General features: G+C 37.6%; 1 protein-coding gene across 16 annotated transcripts in view; it reads left to right on the top strand.

Moving 5' to 3' along the window:
* Positions 1–624: 624 nt before the first annotated feature.
* The window catches only part of LOC101168460 (membrane-associated guanylate kinase, WW and PDZ domain-containing protein 1), an 82,972-nt gene continuing 61,156 nt past the window's right edge, over positions 625–22,440 (top strand). For all 16 annotated transcript variants that reach the window (XM_078950502.1, XM_011477255.4, XM_011477254.4 and 13 more), the window contains exon 1: positions 625–1,408. In XM_078950502.1, coding sequence (XP_078806628.1) covers positions 1,111–1,408 — 298 coding nt within the window. In that variant the 5' untranslated portion in view covers positions 625–1,110. The remainder of the gene's footprint in view (positions 1,409–22,440) is intronic.

The following is a 22,440-nucleotide window of genomic DNA, read 5'->3' as shown; positions in this document are numbered from 1 at the left end:
GGACTGCAGAACATTTAATTTGAATGTAATTCTAACAGCTTTTTTTAGCTTATTTGTTTCTCTTTTTAATACTTGTGTGGAACTCTTCTTTATAAATGTTGATATCTTATTCCAAGTTTTGTTGTTTAGTAAAAATGATTTTTTAGTCATTTTCTTCTTAAGAATAGTGTTCTTTCCTGGTTTTAGCCCAACTCTTTTTGCTGTGTAAGATTCATTTAATTTTGTACAATTGTTTTGCACAAAAAATTTTCGCCGGAAGGAAAGAAAATACGAGGAAAAAAAAAACAACCTTTCTCTGTTACTCTTCACTTCCCAAAGGGAAAACCATGGAAATTTGGATCCGTTTACTGGATTTATATTTAAAAAATAAATTATTTTAGGACACAAATGATCTTTAGGAAACCTGCTCATCTGAGCATTTATGTTGGAAAAAAGAAAAGAAGTTTCAGGTTCCCATTATCTGGAGAGAGAAAAAAAACAGGATGCTCAAGGACCCGAAGGATTTACATGCAGAGATCGCAGTAATCCATCTGGAAACACAGGTGGCTGAGAGGAGCTTTAGGACCCGGTAAGTAAGGGGGTCGGGTTGGATTTTTTTTCCCCCTTAACTATCCCAGCGGAGATATGGACGCCAAGGCTACCATGAACACAGGTCTTGGCGCATGCGCAAACTCCACTGTTCCTGCATCCCAAGTGGAGGAGCGAACTCGCAGCTTTACCTCCTTAAAGGCGCCGCCGGGTGACAGGAGAGCGTCAGGGAAACGCGCGACTTCCTTTCTTTGTCTTTTCTCTTTAGGGAAAGTTTTAGAAAAAGACAAGGCACTCATATTTTGGAAGTCTGAAAGCGACATTTCTTTTTATGGGTTCTGTGGGCTCCTCAAGGAGCGGAATCGGATTATTAAAGATGCGGAAACCAGAGCAGAAGAGCCGCCGTCTGGACTGTGATCATCCACCGATGCGCGTCCGTTCCTGGGCATTCCTCGGCTCAGGAGAGGAGTGATGATGATCCAGCCTGAAGTTTCCTGCGCGGGACAGTCAGTGCCTGTTCTATGAGTGAGGGGATCTGGACACCACTCCTCGCAGTTAAGTTGTGCTCGAACCTCGACCATTATGTCAAAAGTCATTCAAAGGAAGAACCACTGGATCACCAAAGTCAACGAGTGCGCGGTCAGCCGGGACGCGAGTGGGGAGCTGAATGTGGATCTGCGTGGGGGCGCGGAGAATGGAGAATTTCCATACATCGGACACATCAGGGAGGATGCTGTGGTTTATCAGGACGGTAAAGTGTGTGAGGGAGAGCTGCTGCTGGAGGTCAACGGGCTGGCTGTGGCTGGATTACCGCTTTATGACATCTTTGGGCTAATCAACTTCTCCAAAGGTCCCGTCAGGTTAAAAACTGTTCGTCAAGGTAAGGAACTGTGGGGAAAAGCGACTCTGTCACACAAGAAGAAGTCATAAAAAAATTCAGAAATCCAGGCAACGTTTATTTTTCCATTGTGGCAGAAATGCCAAGTCTGAAGTAGGACAGAGAAGTGCTGCTCGTTTCTCTCCATGCACAGCAGCCCGGAGTCTTCATAAGGTTTGACATGAAGCTGCCCCGACAGTCTTCCTGCCCTCATTTGTCCAACATTGCTGAAGCCACAGTGGGTCAGAGTTGCAGTCACAAAGATTAGGCCACTTATCCAAACTACCCCAAAAAAAATCTCATGCGCTTCTACTGCTGGGTAAATTATTATCCCAATTTTTTTTTGGTAAAGCCTATATTTTATATTATTAAAATATTAACATATTTTAATAATATAAGAATTTGTGTAAATAGAGTTTTTGACTTCCATAACAACATGAAAAAACATGCACAAAGCAACATAAATCAACATAAATCAGGGAGCTATCATTTATGTTTATAATCCTTGCTCTGTTTTTCCCCACAAAACATCTCTGTGTAAGTTAATCATGTGTTTATGTGAAGTGATTGGAGCTATTACAGAGACAATAGTTGGGTACCATTTGTGGAAATGTTGCCTTCTTAGGTGAGACTGACCCATTGCCCACAGCCAGCTGCATGCACATCTGCCTTTAAAATACTTAGGGGAGGAGAGAGGCAGTTTTCTGTTGTAAAACTGTCATGGCCAAATCAGCATGCTTTTCCATCAGAGGGAAAATAAATATTTAATATTTATGCTTTTTATTCTCGATTTTTTCATTTTGCACCTGCTGTTTCTTCCTGGTTGCAGTTGTGTTTCACAATCTCTGATAAAGCTTGCAGTCCTCTTAGGGAAATCATTAACTTTGTTATATCACAGTTGTCCAGTGAAACGTCTCAGCCTTTGTACTCGCTGTCAAAATGACTACAATAAATGTTTAACCCTTGAGTCTGAATGACCCAGTGGTTTGGCAAGACAATTTAAAGCCCCTTTTTTGTAGAACTGCTACGTTTTTCCCTGTGGACGTTTTGGGATGAGGCTGGGTTGGGTTGGTGACGTTCAGACTCAAATTTCTGTTGTTAGTTTTGTTTGCAAAATAACCTTTAATCAGCATAAGATCATTTTCTGTAAAGACCCACTCAGATAAAAAGGATGTCTTTAACATGTTCTTGTAATGCTTTCATGATGATGGAGGACATATATAAGAAAATTAAGCTTAAAATTGCTTTCTGATTATTTCTTTATTCAAATTGTTGCGAATCAAGAGCAGACGATAAAATGCAGTTTGAAAAAGATCGTATATTCATTCATTCGTCTGCTAAACCCGTTTTGTCCCGTTCGGGGTCACGGGGGTGCCAGAGCTTATCCCGGCCACTTTCAGGCGAAGTCGGGGGGACAACCTGGAGAGGTCGCCAGTCTGTCGCAGGGCTACAAATCATACACCTATGCACACTAACATTCATACCTAGAGACAATTTAGAGTAACCAGTTAACCTATGAAGCAGGTTTTTGGACGGTGGGAGGAAGCTGGAGTCCCCGGAGAAAACCTTCAACATATTGGTGTTTTGTTTCGGGTCTCCCAGCCAATCCAGGGGCCTTTTTGCCGTGAACCAAGAGCGTAAGCACTGTGCCACCGTTCAGCCTATAAAAAAATCGTATATGTGACATAGAAAATATGCTGGGCAGACCACAAACTTCCTACTCTGAGCTCTCAATAACGGGGGGGGGGGGGGTCGCTTCTCACTGATGGTGAACTACTGCTGCTCTTCCAAAACTGTGTCTTAGAAAACGACATAGGTTTAGCCAAAAAACGGTACTATCATAATTATAAGACCACTTTTAAAATAATTCAAAAGACGGTTGGAGTGGGTCTTCAGTATTCCTTGACAATTTTCTAATCAAGATTTACCTTTGCTGCAACATTTTTTCTAAACAAAGCCTCAGTTCCCAGAGCTCTGGATGCCCTGCTTCATCTGTGATTAGTTTCTGGCCTGAGTCAGCAGATTCTCCGTCTTTAATTAAGGGAGGGGGATATTCTTTGATTATCCGAGTGGCTCACAAGACCCGCATTGTGCTAGGCAGTCTGTAGGGCTCCCATGCACAACTGGTAAGAGGTTAGCCATCCAAGCTGTCCCAAGCCAGATGACAGACTGTGGGGAGACGGATCAGGTCTCCATTATTCTCACCGACAGCCTGTGAGCCCATATAACTGCAGTATTGTTAGGGTGTGTACATCCTGGGTGATTGTGTAGTTGTGTCCATGTGTTACTTCCACAGAATAATGCATAAAAATAACTCATTCAGTTTGGCTTTTGTTTAGAAAACACTAGAATACTACAAAATGTTGATTTTCTCTTGTATTCTTTCAGACCAAGGAAACTCAACCAACTGAATTGTTTTTGATGGGAGCCATTGACTTTATCTAAAGATTGTTGCTACTTTTCTGCCACTCACTGGTTTTGTGAATGACTGTGTCAAAGACCCACTCTGATGAAAATTGTTGTGAATCAGGAGCAAAAAAATGCAGTTGGAAAAAGCTTGTGGCAGTAAAGTAGGGGCTACAACTGGTGGGCCACAATCTCCATACTCATCTCCACTGCGATGTATCCACTTGCAGACAAATGGATCCATGTACGTCTTCCTTTTCCATGTCTAAGCTGGCATCTGGCTTTAAATTGTACGGCTGGATATCTCCAATGTTGCTCGCCGTATTTGTTGCACTGGTAATGTTATGTTGGGGTTGTGAGGGGCTACAAGCTAACAGGAGAGAGTGTAGTAAACAGAAGGATGTCGGGAAGCAGGAGCAGGCTTACTCCACGCCAACAGTCCCGCCCACAAATCAGAGGTAAATTTCTGATGAACTACTGTCACTCTGCAGAAACTATGTCCTATTAAACAAACAGGTTTTTTTTGGAATAAAAAAAATCTGATCAAAAGATGATTTTAGTGCAGGGGTCGGCAACCCAAAATGTTGAAAGAGCCAAAGTGGACGAAAAAAACAAAAAACAAATCTGTCTGGAGCCGCAAAATATTAAAAGCCCTATTTAAGCCTTATAATGAAGGCAACACATGCAATATGTATCCTTATTAGCTATATTATCCTACTATCATAATGACTAAGTTGTTACATACAAAATGAGCATTATTAACGATTAAATGTTTATTTGCCCTGCAGTGCATTCTGCGGAGAACGACGCGTCACGTGACTGCTCTGTTATGCAAGTTTAACTTCATTATAATATCAATGAATTATGTGTCATTGCTTTGATAAAATTAAAGAAATGGAATAAAGAAATACGATTTTTTATGTCATTTTTATTTTGAGGATTCGAAAAAAAACAATAAAATGGAACGTGCATGCCCCATGACAGTCAGCTTGCACTCGAATGACAGAACAGCTTCAAGCATTTGCGGTGCCTGCAGACTTTCATTCACCTCGTTTAGGTGGCTTGTCACAGTCATATCCACCAAAAAGTGCAGCTTTTCGAGCCACAGTATCTTCCAGTTGCGGGTAGTTCAGGTCTTTGCTTTTCAGGAATGTTTTCTCGTGTTCTGAACAGACGACAAAGTGACGCAAAACGTCACCCCTGGACAGCCATCGGATTGTTTTGTGTAGCAGGAGATCAATGCACTGAACTGACGGTGGTTCGATTTAAATCAGCCACCTGCCTAGCGGTCCGCTAAAAGTAAAAAAAAAAAATAATAATAAAAAAAGCCCTGCTGGTAGAAACGTGTGTCGCAGGCTATGACGCAAATTTTCGTTGACAAAAATATTGAAATTGTAGTGGTTTTCTTGTGCAGTTTAGGTCTGTTAGCAGCACGGGATTGTGGGATGTGGGATGAGGATCTCATTAGGGCTCAGCATGAGCGTTTCTGTTTGCCCACGTTTCTTTTCATATGGCAGTTTTGTTGTTCCACCTTAGTTTATTCTTCCTGTTATGTTGTTTCTTTATGTTGCACCATGAGTGAAGAAGGGAGAGAGGTTGATGACACCTGTGCAACGTTCAATGTGGTGTGTGTTCAAAATAAATGGGCTTGAAAGGCCGAAAAGAGGCTGCGCTCTCAGCTTCTCTTTTTGCCTCAAATTCTCTGGGACTGTTCGGAGTTGTATGCTGAATGGCAGAATGCCACTAGGGCAGCGCTAATGAGCCGCATGCGGCTCCTGAGCCGCGGGTTGCCAAACCCCGTTTTAGTGGAACTGTAAAGCCTTGATGTATGTATGCAGGTTGAACATCATCTATAGGTTATTCCTGAAGTTTTTGGAATTACGGCTTGGTTTACAAAATATTTTAAATCAATATTCACTCACAAGATGTAATATCAATTCAAAAATCAAAGGGTTAATTTCAGTTAGACACATTTTTGTCTCTTGAGATTTATCCTTAGTTTTTAATATCCAAATTCCAAGTCTTAATAAAAGTTCCAGCATTTCTTATTTTAAGCCTTTAGATATGCTAAAAACTGTTGTTAATAATAAAAAAAAATTGTTTTGGATTGGGGGTTTAAAACATGAATCAATTTTAAACCAAATTGTACTGAACGGTCAGTTTAACTGAATCGCGATTTTTAAATCTGAAAAGAAACATTTGAGGAATTTGACATGCAGCTTTTTTGAAATAATTCAAATGTATGGATTCACAACTACCATTAATTTGTTTTTGTTTTTAAGCCATATATGCTTGCCTCTGTCAGATTATGGACTTGTTGGCTCAGTTGGCTGGGTGTAAGACTGGCGCGCAGGAAACCTGGAAAAACTTCTAAGGAGCTAAAAATCCAGTGTGGGTCCGTAGGCAAGAACATTCGTGCTAGTGCCTGTCTGGGTCTCCTGGCATAAAAACGCTCTGCCTAAACCACCTGTGCGAATTCGTGACCGCTGATTTGCTGTGGCGACCGCTAATGGGATGTGCTGAAAGGTGAACAACAAAGCCTCAGGCAAAAAAAAAGCCCAACTTTCACAATAAATATAAAATGCCTTCAAACATGTAACATGTTATCATTTGATCTTTATTGGCTGACTTTTGGTATTTCAGGTGTAATGGTTTTCTTGTATTGACGTAGGTAGAGTGAAAGCATTCACAGCTTTACAATGACATGAAATTCTGAGGTTAAAGTCCAATTAAGGAATATGGTCCAACAGGTTAAGACTATGACCCGGATGATTGACTTTCCTCTGCAAATATCCAGGATATGGGTGATGGGTGTGTCAATATCTAGTTTTCTAACTGGATTTTATTGATGGACAATTAGGCCATATATCATCCTGTTCGTTGTTATATGAGGAACTTGGCATTTCTGTGAGACTGTAATACACAAACTTGAGATAGAGAGCAAAGAGATTGTTACAGAGAAAAAAAATCAGTTATTCCTATTATCAAAAAATGTTTTTTTATTGCACATTTTTCATCCATCCATTTTCATAACCCGCTTTATTCCTTTCGAGATCACTGGCTGCCAGACCTTAGCCTACTGTTGGGTTATGGCAGAGTACACCCTGAACAGGTCGCCAACCTTTCACAGGGCCACACAACCACACACTCAATACACACTCACACTTAGGAACAATTTAGAGTAATCAATCAACCTATGAAGCATGCCTTTGGACTGTGGGAGGAAACTGCAGTGCCCAGAGAAAACCTAGGAGGAGAACATGCAAGCTCTATACGACTGGGTCACAGTTGGGATTTGAACCAGGGCCTTCTTGCTGTGAGGCGAAGGTGCTAACCACTGCATCACCATCCAGCTCATTGCACGTTTTTTCAATAGAATTTTGAATTATTCTAACAATGCAGTTTGGAGAAGGAACCAGTCATCTCTGTCTTTGGTCTGTTCCAATGTTTGTTTGTTTTTTCCAACTAGTGACGGGCTAATGTTTTTATTTTTAACAGACAGAGCACATCATATATATATATATATATATATATATATATATATATATATATATATATATATATATATATATATATATATATATATATATATATATATATATATATATATATATATATATATATATATATATATATATATATATATATATTTTTTTTTGAAGAATGTCTATTAAATAAATTAATTTAAAAAACAGACCATGTTTCAGTTGCCTAGAAGATGTTTCTGTCTGTGATTAACAGGTGCTAAATGTCAATCCATCCATTTTCTTTACCTGCTGTATGCCTTTTGGGATCACACAGTTGCAGGGGCCTGTCCCGGTTATATACTGTTTGCCGATGACAGGGTAGACTCTGGACAGGTTGCCAGCCTGTTGCAGGGCCACACAATCAATCACCCATACACACTCACACATGGGGGCAATTTAAAGTCACCAGTTAACCCATGAGGAATGTATTTGGACTGTGGGAGGAAACAGGTGCTGAATGTTTCACCTTTATTGTAACCCCCAAAAAAGCATGTTACCTCATATTTCAAGAGAAACTGTCACATATTCAGAATGCCAAAAAGTACATTAATTTTTCTTGCAAACTAACCAATACCATTCCTGTTCACTGGGTGCACTTTGAGTACATGCCAATGCTGTATTTAAAAAAAGTGTTAAAAATATCTTTCTTTGCAAGGAAATACTCAATATTTATTAAAGAAACTTAGGTTAAAAATACTATAAATGTGAGATTCATACAAGTAAATTTAGCAATAATTTTAGTTTATTTACTATGTATCTAACAAAACAACTCTAAATTTAATGACGATTTATCGTATTTCGGGCAGATACTCGAAGCAGTGTTTTCAGGTAAATACCCTAGGGCGGTTCAGTTAATTAACTCACCTGCTCAGCGTCCTATTTAAGCCAGGTGCGCAGTTGTTCATTCTTTCTTACCTTCAGCGCTCATTCTTCGCCCCACCCTCCTCCCCGGCTTCCACCTGTGGGCTCCGTAAAGGGGGGTTTTGTTACCCGAAAGTTTTATGGAAATTTTATGGAATTTTATGGAAGTTTTATGGAATTGAACGGAGCCTTATGCCAAACGAAAATATGTGAATGCCAACTTAAAGAATGTGGAAAAATGTCAAATAAATATTTCTTACTGCAAGAGTTGTCTGACTGAAATCTGAGTTACTTAAAATGCATCTCTGTGGGTTTAAACTTAGTGTGTTTGATGCATGCATGATTTAGAAAGTAGAGATGTGGAGCCAAAAGATCTCACAAAGGTGATTTCCTACTTCCACCAAATCATTTACAGTATTTTTATGATATTTTGTAACTAGGGATGAATGGAAATGTTTAAACTGCAGACGAAACAAGAATGACGAGACCTGTCCACACAACTATTCTTTGTGGCAGTGATGCAGCAAGAAGTGAAGTGCAAACAAAAGCATCCCCATAGCCCCATGGACTCTACATATTTACTTTAAAGTAATTAAAAGGACTATTTAATGTAAAATATTAGCCATTATTAAAAAATTTTATTTGCATTAGTAATCAGACTTCACAAAGGTTTCCTTTCAGTCCGTCATTGTTTCAAAGGACCCATGAGTTTTTTTCCTCTTCTGGTTCATCTGGAACTGCTCAGAAGAAGTATCCCGGGGTAGAGTTTCAGGAGATGGCATTTGCTAATCTCATATGCTGGATAATGTAATTTGAATCAGAGCTTGTTCACTGCCAGAGGAGTTCATGTGGTGGACATAAACTAACATATGCTGACATTCAAAGCTTTCCTTCTTCTGCAATCACACACATTCTGACGGGGTGAAAGAACATCCAACATCCTTCTTCAAATTTTTTTTAAATCAAAGAATGTGGGGGGTTTTAAGTTTAAAAGCCACACTTTTGCAAAAAGGAAAACCAAATTTTGATATTTAAAGGGGTTTTGCTTTTATTGGTTCACAAGCTGAACCAGAGAAATAACCCTTTTTTTCCCCATCCCTATCTGAAGGATGATCAAATACACTTGCTACACTAATTACTTTAGACTATAGTTTATCTGAGAAGGGAGTGAATTTCACCAAACAGATCCTTAAAGGCTCTCTCCTCTATCCCTTGTCCTTTGGATGTAAGGCTCTAAAGACTGAGTTTGCTCTTAAGCTTTTGAGCTGCACACTTGACCCAGTGCTTTCAAATTAAATAACTGTGTCAATGCTGAAGTTGACATTGTTACCTAATTTCAAAGCCTATGTACAACAATGCAATTACATCTTGCAGCTCAGCTTAACAGCATCAATTAGTGTCTGTTAAAGCAGAAAAATGGCTTGGTAAGTCGTTCAAAAAGGAAGGGTTAGTTTTAGGATTAGGGTTGTTCTTGCACCACAGCAATGACTGCAACCCTGTTACTAAAAGTATATGAGTTTGTGAAAGCTTTCCATTGTCAGAAGATGGCTTGTTAAATTTTAATCAGTCACAAGGTTGGTGGTGCGCTGAGATGGGTGGCTAATTTGTTCAGACTGCTAGAACCGAAAGTCTACATCGCTTGCATGATCTCTGCCTGCTTTACTGTAACAACAGAACAGGGAGGCAGAAGATAAAAAGAAAGTTAAGGATTACAAGGACAGTTGCTGATAAAAAGACATCACGTTGGAATTTGAATTTCTAGGTAAGACAGGATCTGTTTTGACAGAAGGCACTTTTCCTGGAACGTCCTCAGAGAACAGTTAGTCATATCTGCTCAAGCACACAAAGTCCAGACTTTTGTTTGGCTTAGCAAATTGCCATGATAGACATACAGTCTTTCAGGGGAATAAAAAGAAATTAGGACTTAAATATGGAAAGATCTTTTTCATTTGATCTTTTGGGCTGTAAAATGTCTCCGCTCATCTTCTTAGCAGGCAGATGACAACTTCATCATTTAGGTCATCAAGACCTTAGCACACTTAAAGTTCCCACACATGTTAGTTTGGGACTGGAATAAATACTCACATTTGGCTTTAACATGAAGAACATAACCGGCTTTATGACATGATGTTTTTAACGTTGTGTACAGGAAAAACTGTTTTATTAAAATGTGTTTTTGGTGTTTTTAACATATTCTTGTGGGATTTTTCTCATGATGGAAGACATATATGTAAACAAAATTAGGCTTAAAAACTGCATTTCTCAGTATTCATTTATTAAAATCATTGTGAATCAGAGGCAAACGAAATATTGTTGTTGGAAAAGCTTGTAGGTGTGACATAGAACCTACATTAGCATGTCTCTATCAGTGGCGGAGCTGGAACATTTTATATCATGGTGGCGGGAGGGGGGGCAGAAGTCTTTGAAAGAGGGGCAAATGAGAACAGCAGAGCGGAAGGCCCTTAGAAATGAAAGGATCAAAAACATGCTTTTCATACAGTTTAATTATTGATATTACTAAGAAAACAGCAGTTCTTTTAGATGAGGTGCTATTGAAGACGCTGCTTGTATGGATGATTTCTTAACTCCTTGACACCTGAATTTTTTCTCTACCTATGAAAAATATGTTTTTGTATTCAGGTAAATGCCAAATAAAGTCCACTACAATTTCATTGTATAGTGGACCTTTAAATGGTGGTAATTGCACTTGTTTTTAAAACTCATCATTTGGTAGTGCTGTTGACATGAATTTAAAAAAGAATTTCCCTCTGTAGTATGTCTAAACTTGAATGGGCCAAAGGAATTTTAGGACAGTCACCCCAGGTTTCCAGTGATCTTACTTCCTGAAATTTCACCTTAAAAGAAGTGAAAGAGCAAATTCCTAAGGAGGCACTGACAAACTTGAACAGGTGAAGAAAAAGGGTCAAACACTCTAATAAATGGGTTTGTGTCCATGTGACCACATTCTGCTTTCCATTCTTTGACATTTCACTGCAGCCTGTGTCATAAAGCTGCACACCTCATTAAGATCAAAGCCGCTTTGCCAAAGCTGACCTCCTGATATTCTCCTCCCTGCTCTGGCTTGACTCCGGGATGGTCTGCATTAGCCACAGTGTGTCAGGGAAGAAGGCCACAATTTCTAGGCCTTAATGATGTGAAAATGTTCATGTACAAAGGCTTTTTGTACGAGTAGAACAAAAGCACACCAAATAAAACTATGATGAAGTACATACAATAGTGCAACAGTTTTAGAAAAACTAATGTGAATTTCATTTGTATAATGTTGAATTAATAATTTTTAATTTTATTTTCACTCGAATTGTTCCAGAATTGCTACATCCCTTAACTACAGTCAGGTTCACGGGTTCCTGTCGTAGAACATTCCTAAAGAATGCTGTCATCAGTCTTTGGGAATGTAATAAAAATAAACTTTCTTACATATCAGTGAATGTTTGGTCTAGATATTTGTTTATATGTCTCAGTAAAAGTTAGTCAGTTTGTTTAGAAAAACCTTTTTCGTTAGGCGCAGAATTACAGAATTTGATTTAGCAGATTTAGCAGAAACTGTAAATATAATCTAAATTTAGAATTATCCTGCTGATAATACATTAAAAAACATAATCTGCTCCTTTTTGGGAATTGAAAACCACTTTTAGGACCAAACTGCTTCCATTTAAAGATTGAAATTTCTGCATGCTAATTTATTTCATATCTAAAGTAAAATATCTATTTTAACAAAGAACAGAAACAGGAGAGGTTCAGTGCATGGACGCAGGCTGGAACCGATTCTGGAAATGGGAGGGAGTGACCTTGAGTTTTTCTGTTGTTGTCTGAAGTTGCATCATCTGGTTGTACACAGGATAGAACAGTGTTGGTGGTGGGAAACTCATTAAAAAAGAACACTTTTGTCTGAACAAGCTACTCATAGGACCTGACTGTGTTTGGAAGAAAAAGAGTTTCTGATTCAAAGAAGAAAATTGTACATGAATAAATACAGGAACAGCTATTTTTGTTAAATTTACTATTGACAGTGTTTAAAGACCTCTGCCAGACAGGCAGGATCGAGACCAGCAAAGCAAAACAGAAAGATTTGCATAATTCTTATGTAAAAATAGAACTTTTGCCTTTGCCAAAGCTTTGATTTATGTGATAAAAGCTCCCTTTCACTTTGGAGATATAAAAAAAGAGCTCAGTTGAGTTTTCTGAGACGAAGTTATCTTTTTACTCTAAAGATCGGCATTAAGAAAAAACTAAAATCAAATAAAGAGAATTAAAGAGAGAAACCATTTTACAAAAAACTTTTTTGTAAAAATTAGACCTAGAGGAATTTATATTTTTAGAGAGGATCTCTCCACCCCTTTGTGGTTATTTTGTTTGCTGCTTTGTGTTATTCAGAAATTAGTTTATGATGAAAGCTTTTAAATTAATCAAAGTTTTGAAAAACAAGTCCTGTTGTTATGCTCCCCTCTAGCTCCTTGAATTTTTTCAAATATCTAATTAATTGGAGTAGAATGGAATTTTTGAGGTTTAATATTCAAAATTGTAGAAATAATATTATTGTCTATAGAGAAAAACTGCATAACCTATTTATTACAGGCTGACGTGATTGTTTTAGGGTGGGGATAGTTGATTTATTGGCTTAAAAGGTACCGGTATGTGTTCCTTCACAAAAACAGAAAAAAAGAAGTAAATGGTTAGGCCAACTTGAAAAAATGGTCCAGTTAAAAAACAACAACCAAGCCATAGGTTTCTCTTAATAATTACAGTCCTTTTTTCATGTCTGTGTCATTGACTGTATATGAGAACTGGACCTAGCGTTACGGCACCTATAAAAAACAGATGACTTCCGGCTCCAATAGAATGAAATCAATTCAATTACCATTTTCTATTGATTGATTGATTCGATTGATCAGTTCATAACTTGAATGACTTGCACTACAGAAAAATATATCATGAAAAAAAAGGATTATCAAGAACATGTTAAAAAAAGGTAACAGAGCAAAGTTATTCGGACAAATATAATGTCTTAATAATTGTTGAAATCTATGGGATTTTGACTTCATGGAGCTTGCAGATACTTCCTGTTCAGAACAGAAGGGGCACTTAGTCCAGTTATAATGTACAGTCAATGGTAACAACACATTTGACTAATCTGATATTAAAACCCTTTAATATATGTCATTTAAACTCTTTTAGTCAAAAAATAAGATTTCTTTCTGTTTTTATTTTTTCTATATAAAAGGCTTGATTCTTTAAGGATAAAAGGTTTTTGCAGTGCTGAAATGCTTTGATGCTTAACTAAAATAGCCCTTTGTTATACTTCTTTCCTAGTTTGTCCTTCCTTTTTGATGTGTCTCCTATTTATAAGTTGTGGAATGAGGTATGTGCTGCTCTGTAAGTGAATCACTCTTCAATTTTTTATCTATGTCTATAATCCGATTTATTTTTTTTATTTTAATTTACTAAGCCCTAAAACTTTTATTTAGTTTAGGTTTCAGGCAAACATCCACTTGGTGTTCCAAAAATAATTCTTCCCATAAAAAGTCAGCTGCCGCCTCTGTTTGCTAACAGACTGAGGACCTTCACATGACACAATAATTGAATGAATCTTGAAGACTCTCATTTCTCAGGGTAAACGCAGCCTTTCAAATCTACTTTATGGCTTCTTTGGCTCTGTGCGGAAAAGGTGTGTTGTGGTATTTATTAATACATATGAGGTGAAGTACAAAAGAAACCACTCATACACAATATCTATGTCACTTGTCTTCCTTTAACTCCGCCGCTTTGTTTTCTGGCAGCGTCAACATCACAAGAAGTCCCTTCAATTATAACCCTCAAGGTACAAATTACTGGTTAGGCTGTGCCTCTTTGTGGAAAAACTTCCCCTTTTCCACTCTCTCATTAACATGCACTCAAACCCCACATCAGGCCATTATTTTTCTTCTCCTTTTATCCAGGTAAAGGTGGGACATGGTGTCTAAACCGGCTCACACCACAACGGCAGGTTATAATTCCTTATCTGTTTTTCATTTGAATGTTTTATTATAGCACTCGGCTTGTGATGACACACTCATCCCTACAGGAATGTTTTCCTAATAAAAAGGAAGTTGGTGAGGAGTGAGTATTCTGTTTTTCTCGCTTACAGCCCATGGATATCAGCTTCTAAAGAGTGGACTTTAATGACACAGACCCCTTTTGTGTGTAGCAGCCAGGCAAGGCAGTGGCATTTACCAAAGGCAGCCGGTCAGAACTGATGCTCACTCACCAACTTTAGCTTAATGCCTTCTATCAGTGACAGGAAGGATTCTGTTTCCTTGAAGCTTCAGTTTCTCCATGTTGCCTTCGGGAGGAAAAACAACACAATGGACATGTTAAAAATAGCATCTTTGTTTGCATGTCACAAAAAAGGTGTTTTTCCTTCTCTTTCCAAGTCAATTTAAGATTAGGATGAGGAGATTATGCCATCTGGTATCCAATTAATGTGGGATTCCTATGTTTTTCCAACTTTATTATAGTTTGAGATGTCTTCTGAGAATCGGCTAAATGTATATGTCCATAGTATATCAATGAGAATAGTTAAAATTTTCATTTATTTTCAAAATTGTCTTTATTCCTTACTGCTAGTTTTTCCTGCTCTCCCTCATCCTTTAGGCCTGCTCAGCTAGTTACATACAGAAGGGAGTGGTAAGCCTGGGTTCCTCTGGATATATTTAGTAATGAACAGATGTAGCGCACTAGAGCGGAACACACCGCCTGTGCTTGCCTTGGTGTGTGGCTCTGTGTGTTTGCGCGTCTCTTTGTCTGTGACTCTTCATTCCAGTTGTACCATTATGCACTGCTGAGTCTGAGTCAGCAGCATATCGCTAGAGAACTAGGTCAGAACTGACCTGCACATGCCTGCTCACCAAAAAAGACTCCTGCAGATCTGCATAGAAATACTTTTTACAAAAACATTCTTTACCATTTTAAAACTGGTTTGTCTGTAGCATCACAACCCAGATATAAGCAAGCAAAACCAACAAAGAAAATCACTAAATATTTAATGATTTAACATGTTTTTCCATTACATGCATATAAAATGTAATAAAAGTAGGAAAGCATCCTCTCGCTACGGAAAAACAATTGGCTTCAGTTACAAATAAATATATACAGTACCTGCTAACAAACTAGCAACTTTAGCAAGTGTTTATTTATTTTTTTGTAAAACTACGAGAACAGAAAACAAGTTTTAGGCAAAATTTCTGTGGTAGGTTATTTTCATAATCAGCTGCTTTTACTGAGCTTTGTTTGTCTGATTAGATAGGAAGAAACCCACAAAAAATACATGTACAACCTTAAAAATAATATTAAGAACACTAAAAATAAAGGTATACCCAAATATTTACGACATTTTACTGACTATTCCTAAATATAGAAAAAATATAAATTTTAGTAGTTGCATAAAATATGTGTAATCTCAGAATTAAAATCAGTGTTAATATTTTTAAAACACTTGTGAAAAACAAGAGGGTGTCAGTTGGGCTCTTGTCTGTGTTATTCATGTACCCATCCAGATAAATGACAGCTTACTGTGAGAATAACATGAAAGGAGCTCTGGGTGTGGCTGCTTATAGAGGTAATTATATAAAGAGGACTGGTCTGGAGCTTTATGGCAAACCACTTTGTTTTTTCCTTTCCTCCTCTGCAACTCTGATTAACAGCAGCACTTGCTGCCATGGTGACATGTGGAAAATGCAAAAATAAATTCTGGATATTCTGGATAATCCAGAAAGTTCTTTTAGGATTTCTGCAATTGCAGATGTTGTATATTTGATATTTTAAATAAGCAAACTATGTTATGCTAAAGTTTGTTAGCAACTTTTCTTACATTTTCCGGCTTTGGACAACAACTCAGTTCAGTTATACATAAAAAATGAGACAATATCATCTGTAATGAGAACTCTTTCGTCCGGATGTCCCGAAACTTCCTGGAGACCAGTGCAACAAAGGAAATTTGTGTTTAAAAACCAGCATTTCCAGTTTCTACTTTGCAGCCATTATAAAAAATGAACTTGACGAAACATAATATTATTGGTTCCATTTAGTGAAAATTCCAGATATTCTGAGTTGGTTTCAGTTTAAAGTAGAAAACAATTTAAAAGGTTTAAAGAATAGATTAAAAAAAAACACTGCACACATCTGCATGTCTGATTCTGCTTTCATTCTCAAAAGATATAATAATGCAGACACAGAAGAGCCTTTTTAATCCAAATGTAATAATGAATTCATCTGGGAATTTTGCAGATGAAAATTGTTTTGGATATGGTTTGTTCATACCAATTTTTTTCCGTTTAGTAACTTTATTGTCAATTTGGGAACAATAAAAATGAAAGCAATTCTCTGCACACCAACACACAATCACACTCTCTCTGAGCTGTTTAGTGCCATCAATTTAATAAAAATGCGCAAAAATGGATAAAAATAAAAATGTAACCAAGTTAAAATGTCATCTAAAAAGAGAAGCAATATATATATTAAAAATGTGAGTTCTGTTTTATTCTTTTACCTATTATGCAGGTTCTAAAGATTGTGCCACCACCAGCAGTGCAATGACATTGACATACAGTATTCACCATGGAAAATGAAAAAATCTACTTGTGGAATTAACTTGTGTATTCACTGAATAATGTTACAACAAGCAGCAGAGCCAAGTATAGTTTACAAAAGGTTCAAAGACATGAGGCTAAACCCCTGTATGAAAATGGCATAAAAATGCCTCTGATCTTGCTGCAGATCAGGATTAGAAAGCTCTCTTGCCTTGAAGCACAGTTCTTGCTCTTGACTCTACAGTTAGAGAGAGCAAATCCATGTGCATGTGTGCTTCCCGATCACATCAGGACCGCCTCTTCCCATCCTTTAAACTAAAGACAACAGGCTTCTCATTTAGAATTTGATTTGTGGTCTACGCAGTATTAATGGGAGAAAGAAATGTCTGACACACTGGAGCAGAGCTCTTTCTAACATGCATCAACACGCATCACCCCACCACCACCACTGCAACACACACCCATGCAGGCCTCTTTGAAGTTTCTCCCTCTAAGGTTACATCAAGATGAAGATTTGACGTCACTTTTGTGCAATTTGTGTTCATTTATTTAAATGTTGTTAACATGATAGAAAAACACAGTATATAATCTATAGAGCTACTGTTCTAGTGTTATCCTGGAATCCATGTTTTTCTTTGTATAATTATCCACTTTGCCTGCATAGTATTGACTGCAGATTATACTTCCAGGCAGCAGCTGGGATTTAGAGATTTATCTGGCTGTGGTCAGGATAAAACTTACATCTGTAGGTATTGCTGTATCTTCAAGTCACAGTTCTCAATTACTTGATTGCCAAGCTATTTTATGTTATATATATTTTTTTATTTTAACACAATTTATAGAAATAAAATGGAAAACGTTTTCCCTGATTTGAAATGGTATATAGATGCAATACTTAGGATTTTTTTCACATTGTAGATTATTTTTTATGTGTAATTTTGGGAAAATGTAAAGTTAAAGTAATAGCAAATAAAAATTATTAAAGGACATATCATGACCGACCAACTGATGAATATGATCATAAGCCTGAAGGATGTTTTTCCATTTATATCCCACGTATTTAGCAGAAGCGGGTATGGCTTGATAGGTGAATAGTTGGGATTAACCACTGGGAGGCAGCATGTTCAAATGGCAGCATGGAGCTCAACCTAATCTGGTTGGCTCTGGGTTGCCATGGATACATGTCTGTGTGTAGAAGGAGAGACACAGAGGGCAGTGTTGAGCTGGAAGATGGTATGCGAATCCTAATGAGCAGCTGAACAGAGCCTCTGACACAGAACAAACACAGTGATGATTTTTTAAAAAAATCTATTTTTTGTGTTGTTTTAGAGCATTTCCCTCTTTTTTTATCTAGCTATACACACACACCACTGCAGTTGAGTTATGGTTATGACTCTGCTTTGAATGGTTAATGGAGACCAGTTTATTTCTGCAGACAAGATTGATAGGCGGTAGTATGGACAGCTGTTACATGGTACTACAGACTGCAGCTGTTTGGCCCAATCTTCTGCTGGTATTTCAGTCAGCTGCTGCCATATGCTTGTATTTTCATGTTACAGGACCAGCATCCTTTGTAAATGATTTCAAAATCTTGAAAAGCTATTATGAAGATTTGGATTTGCGTTTGGAGTCAGTACATTTATGTTAACATGCTCAAAGAAAAAAGGCAGTGAAATGGAGTAATTGACGTATTGTATATCTTCAGATGTTTGATTGCACTAACCCCCACCCCCACTCCCAAAATGAAGCAGGATGCATAACTAGATTTAAGGTTATGTAATACTGGCTGGAGGCATGCAAGATGTGTATAATCCACTCTTATTTGAGTTAAATCTATCTCTCTCTCTGCCTGTCTCCTCTAAGAAGACTGAGGCCTCTCACATCAGTTTTCTGTCTCATCAGACAGGAAAACTCATCTCTGCTCACAACAGTCTTTTTACAGATCCACTCTGCATTCATCTTTGATCCTAGATACCATATTTTACTGTGGTGCTATCTCTGGTTTTTAAGATGTGTCCTGATGCATCAGGACACATATTACTCTTAAGACAATGAAGGATATCCTCTTTGAGGTTTGACAAGATCTATTTTATTTGAGCTAATGTTAGAAAGCCTGTTATTTCTTTAGATCTAAAAAAAAATCTTTCATGAACTGCATTGTATATTTGTATTATGAAGTGTTTGTACAAGAAAGGTCCGATTAGTTGGTTAAGATGGTTTTGCATAACACAAGACTTTAAACTTCACAGGGGATTTTGTGTTGCTTTTTCTTTAAAATGTTTGTTTACGTTTTTTTTCTGCAGCAGGTTAGGTTAGTTTTGGCCATCGAGATATGGAAATAAAACTATATATAAACTATATGTTAGCTGACACAATCTACAGTATGCTACTGTTATGTGGAGAGCATATTGGCAGCTTTTCTTCTTTTTCGATAAAATAACCTATTTTGAAGGGAGGAGAGTTTGCTGCAAATTTACTTTCATGTTTATTTTAAACATAAAGGAACTTTTAATACAATCTGACATGCATGGGAATTGTATACATGTTGTAAACAAGGCTATGAATAGAAATGGTGGGACTGAATTTACATGAATATTTCATTTAAATGTGCATTTTTCAGGGAGAGTTTTCTTTTTTTGGAGCGATAAAATATTTTTGTCCTTAAAACATACATCATAAAACTGCATATACTTTTTCGTGTGAAAGGCCCCATATTCAATGATCTAGTTATTATTATATCAGTTATTGATCATTTCTTAAATACTACACCAATAATGTGTAATATATATTGTGAATGCTGAGAACTGTGTTTTTTTTAGTTAATGGCTGGTAGATTTTTCAGCATAATTGTAAACTAACATTTAATATGTGCAGTACAGACATTGCACGAGCACTATGCAATGCTCTGTAAATCAGATCTCCGTTTTGAAGTATAGAAGCTCTGCAGTGAGCTGAGATGGTGTCTTCAGTTTCATAGGGTTTAACCCTCTGGATTGTTTTATGGTGTGTGCTGTTGGAATGTTGTTTCAGACTGGTTCAGATCAAAGGTTTTATTCTTGAAGCAAAAATATGAATTACTCTTGGAATACTTTCCACATGCATTTATTTCAAACATGCTGATCAAAATTTGAGTCACCATTTATTTCAGTGCAGTAATAGTACATATAACTACCACACTCCACACATGCTTTTTTATTCTTTTTATGGACCAGCATGAGCCAAAGAAACACACACACTGTGAGTGCCACAGTGGAGTGATTGTAATCTCTAGCTCACGCAGCTTTAATCTTCATAAATAATGAATTTTGGATGACTTTCTCATTGACAGAGCATGACACCTGGGCAGCCCACCCAGGCATATACTCACTTTAGGGAATTGTTCCTGGTAGAAGTCTCTAGCTTAGAGGAAAGCATCTGAGCCAGCAGTACTAACAAGAAGATATGCAAAAACACCAACATATGTTTTACTTTAAATTTGCAGTTCTTCTTTTGAAAATAGAAAGGTTCACTAGTTAAAACATTACTTTTTAGTTGTATGTTTGTGTATGTGATGCTGTATGTCTTCCTTTTACAATCTGACTTCTGCTTGCCTAGCAGGGACCATAATAATGGTTGTCAGCACTAGATGGTTGCTAGGTAACAATTACCTGACTGTGCTTTGCTTGCACTGAATTACACAGTGGACTATGTGTATGTGAGTGTGTAGAAGGACGGAAAAATACAGCAAAGAATACCAACCTGTGTCTGTGCTAATGCACAGAAAATAGCACAAGCAGATTACTGGCTACAATAAGACTTCCTTATTAGGTGAGTTAGCAGTGAATGCCCTCTGTTTGAGTCTTTCATTATGGATTGTGTTTATGTTAATTAGTTATGTTACAAATATTACTATTTTGGATGTGTAAGTAATTCCTGGGAATCTTACCCTTTTGGTCATTTTTATTGGTTGCTAGTTTTGTTTCCTATAGTGATTAAAGACCCAATCCAATAAAAATCTTTATTTTTGTTGTTTTTAAAATGTTACTGTGGCATTTTTCTCATGATGGATGACTTACATAAAGTAAAATTAAAATGAATATCGTATTTCTGACTATTTCTTAATTCAAATCATTATAAATTGGGAGCAGGCGAAAAATTCCATTTGAAAAAGCTGTAGCTTTGATGCAGCTGCTATCGTCGAAAGGCCACAAGCTCCATGTTCTGTTCCATTATGATGCATCCATTTGTAGAAAAATAAATCCATGTACTGAATTCTCTCTGTATTTGCGGGGATTAGGGATCAGACACACCAATGAATATGCAGAATACGGAAAACCCCACCCCCGCAGCTGAAGAATGTCCGTCACAATTTACTCATCAAAAAACCCTTCTGGGACATTTCTGATGCTTTATCTGTGCCCTAAACCCAGGAGCCTGTGCTTCCCCCTTCATCAGTTAAGTGTGAGAGGTCACCTTCTTTCAGATAGGCCAGTTTTATTCATCATTCATTCATCCGAATGATAATTATCCACTACGATTATCTCCCTCAGCATATCAGGATATTTTCCGGCCACTTCTGAGTCAGCTGATACCATCTCTTCACGCAGAGGCACAAACTTCGGTTGCTAGTGATTCAGGAACAGGTGGAACCAGCTCTTGCTTGCTGTGAAATTTTCTTTCACAGCTGGAAAGGAAGCCGATGGGCTGGCGTGATCACAGTGGGATTTTAAAACATTCTCTTTCTTATGACATACTTTCATATTTGTATCGGTGTGGATTTGGCACTGACAATATGTAGGACCTCAATTTATGACACTTCTTCACTGACCAACAGTTTTCTTTTCATTCTTTTCCCTTTATGCAACTTCCTACAGCATCTATAAATTTGTCACATTTAGGGAAAAATTCAACTTTCTAACAGAATGTAAACAACATCCCTATTTTCAACTTTTTGCCATGGTCTACGGAATTACTCTGTTAAGTGTTCTAGTTTGTTTATTCTTAGTTACAGTCCCAGTTACAGTTTGTTAATTTAACGCAATGAGCTGTATGGTGGCGCAGGGGTTAGTGGATCCTTTCTGTGAGGAGTTTACATATTCTCCTCATGCATGCATTGGTTTTGTCCGGGCTCTCTGCCTTCCTCCCACATTACAAAAATGTGCTTCATAGGTTAATTGGTTACTCTAAAGTGTCCCTAGGTGTACATGTGTGTGGGAGTGATTGTTTTTTTGGGTATGTGATTGTGTGCCCTGCAACAGGTGGTGACCGGTCAAAGGAGTACCTCGCCTTCGCCCAACAGTAGCCAAGTTGGGCTCTGGCAACCTTGTGACCCCGAACGGGAAATATAAGGCTAAGAAAATGGATTGATGCATCTTAACTCTCATCAAATCCCATTGTTTCCCCTTGTGCTCCTAGTATGCGTATATTTGGGCTAAGGCTGCACGATATGAGGAAAACTCGCGATTTGCAATAATAAAGATCAATATTGCGATGATAATATTACTTGCAATACATTTCATAGTACAGGGAAAACCTTTTCCTTACTGTGCATATGACAATAAACACCCTTTGAATCCTTGAACAAATAGTAACACAACCAAAAACATAATTTCCAATTTACTGTAACAGTTTAATTTAAATAAGAGTTAAACCTAGTCTACATAGGAGGTGAGCATTA

This window comes from Oryzias latipes, chromosome 7 (genome assembly GCF_053564925.1).
Source record: "Oryzias latipes strain Hd-rR chromosome 7, Olatipes_Hd-rR_3.1".
NCBI lineage: Eukaryota > Metazoa > Chordata > Actinopteri > Beloniformes > Adrianichthyidae > Oryzias > Oryzias latipes.
The sequence above is the reverse complement of the archived record's forward strand: the minus strand, read 5'-3'. Positions and strand labels throughout refer to the sequence as shown.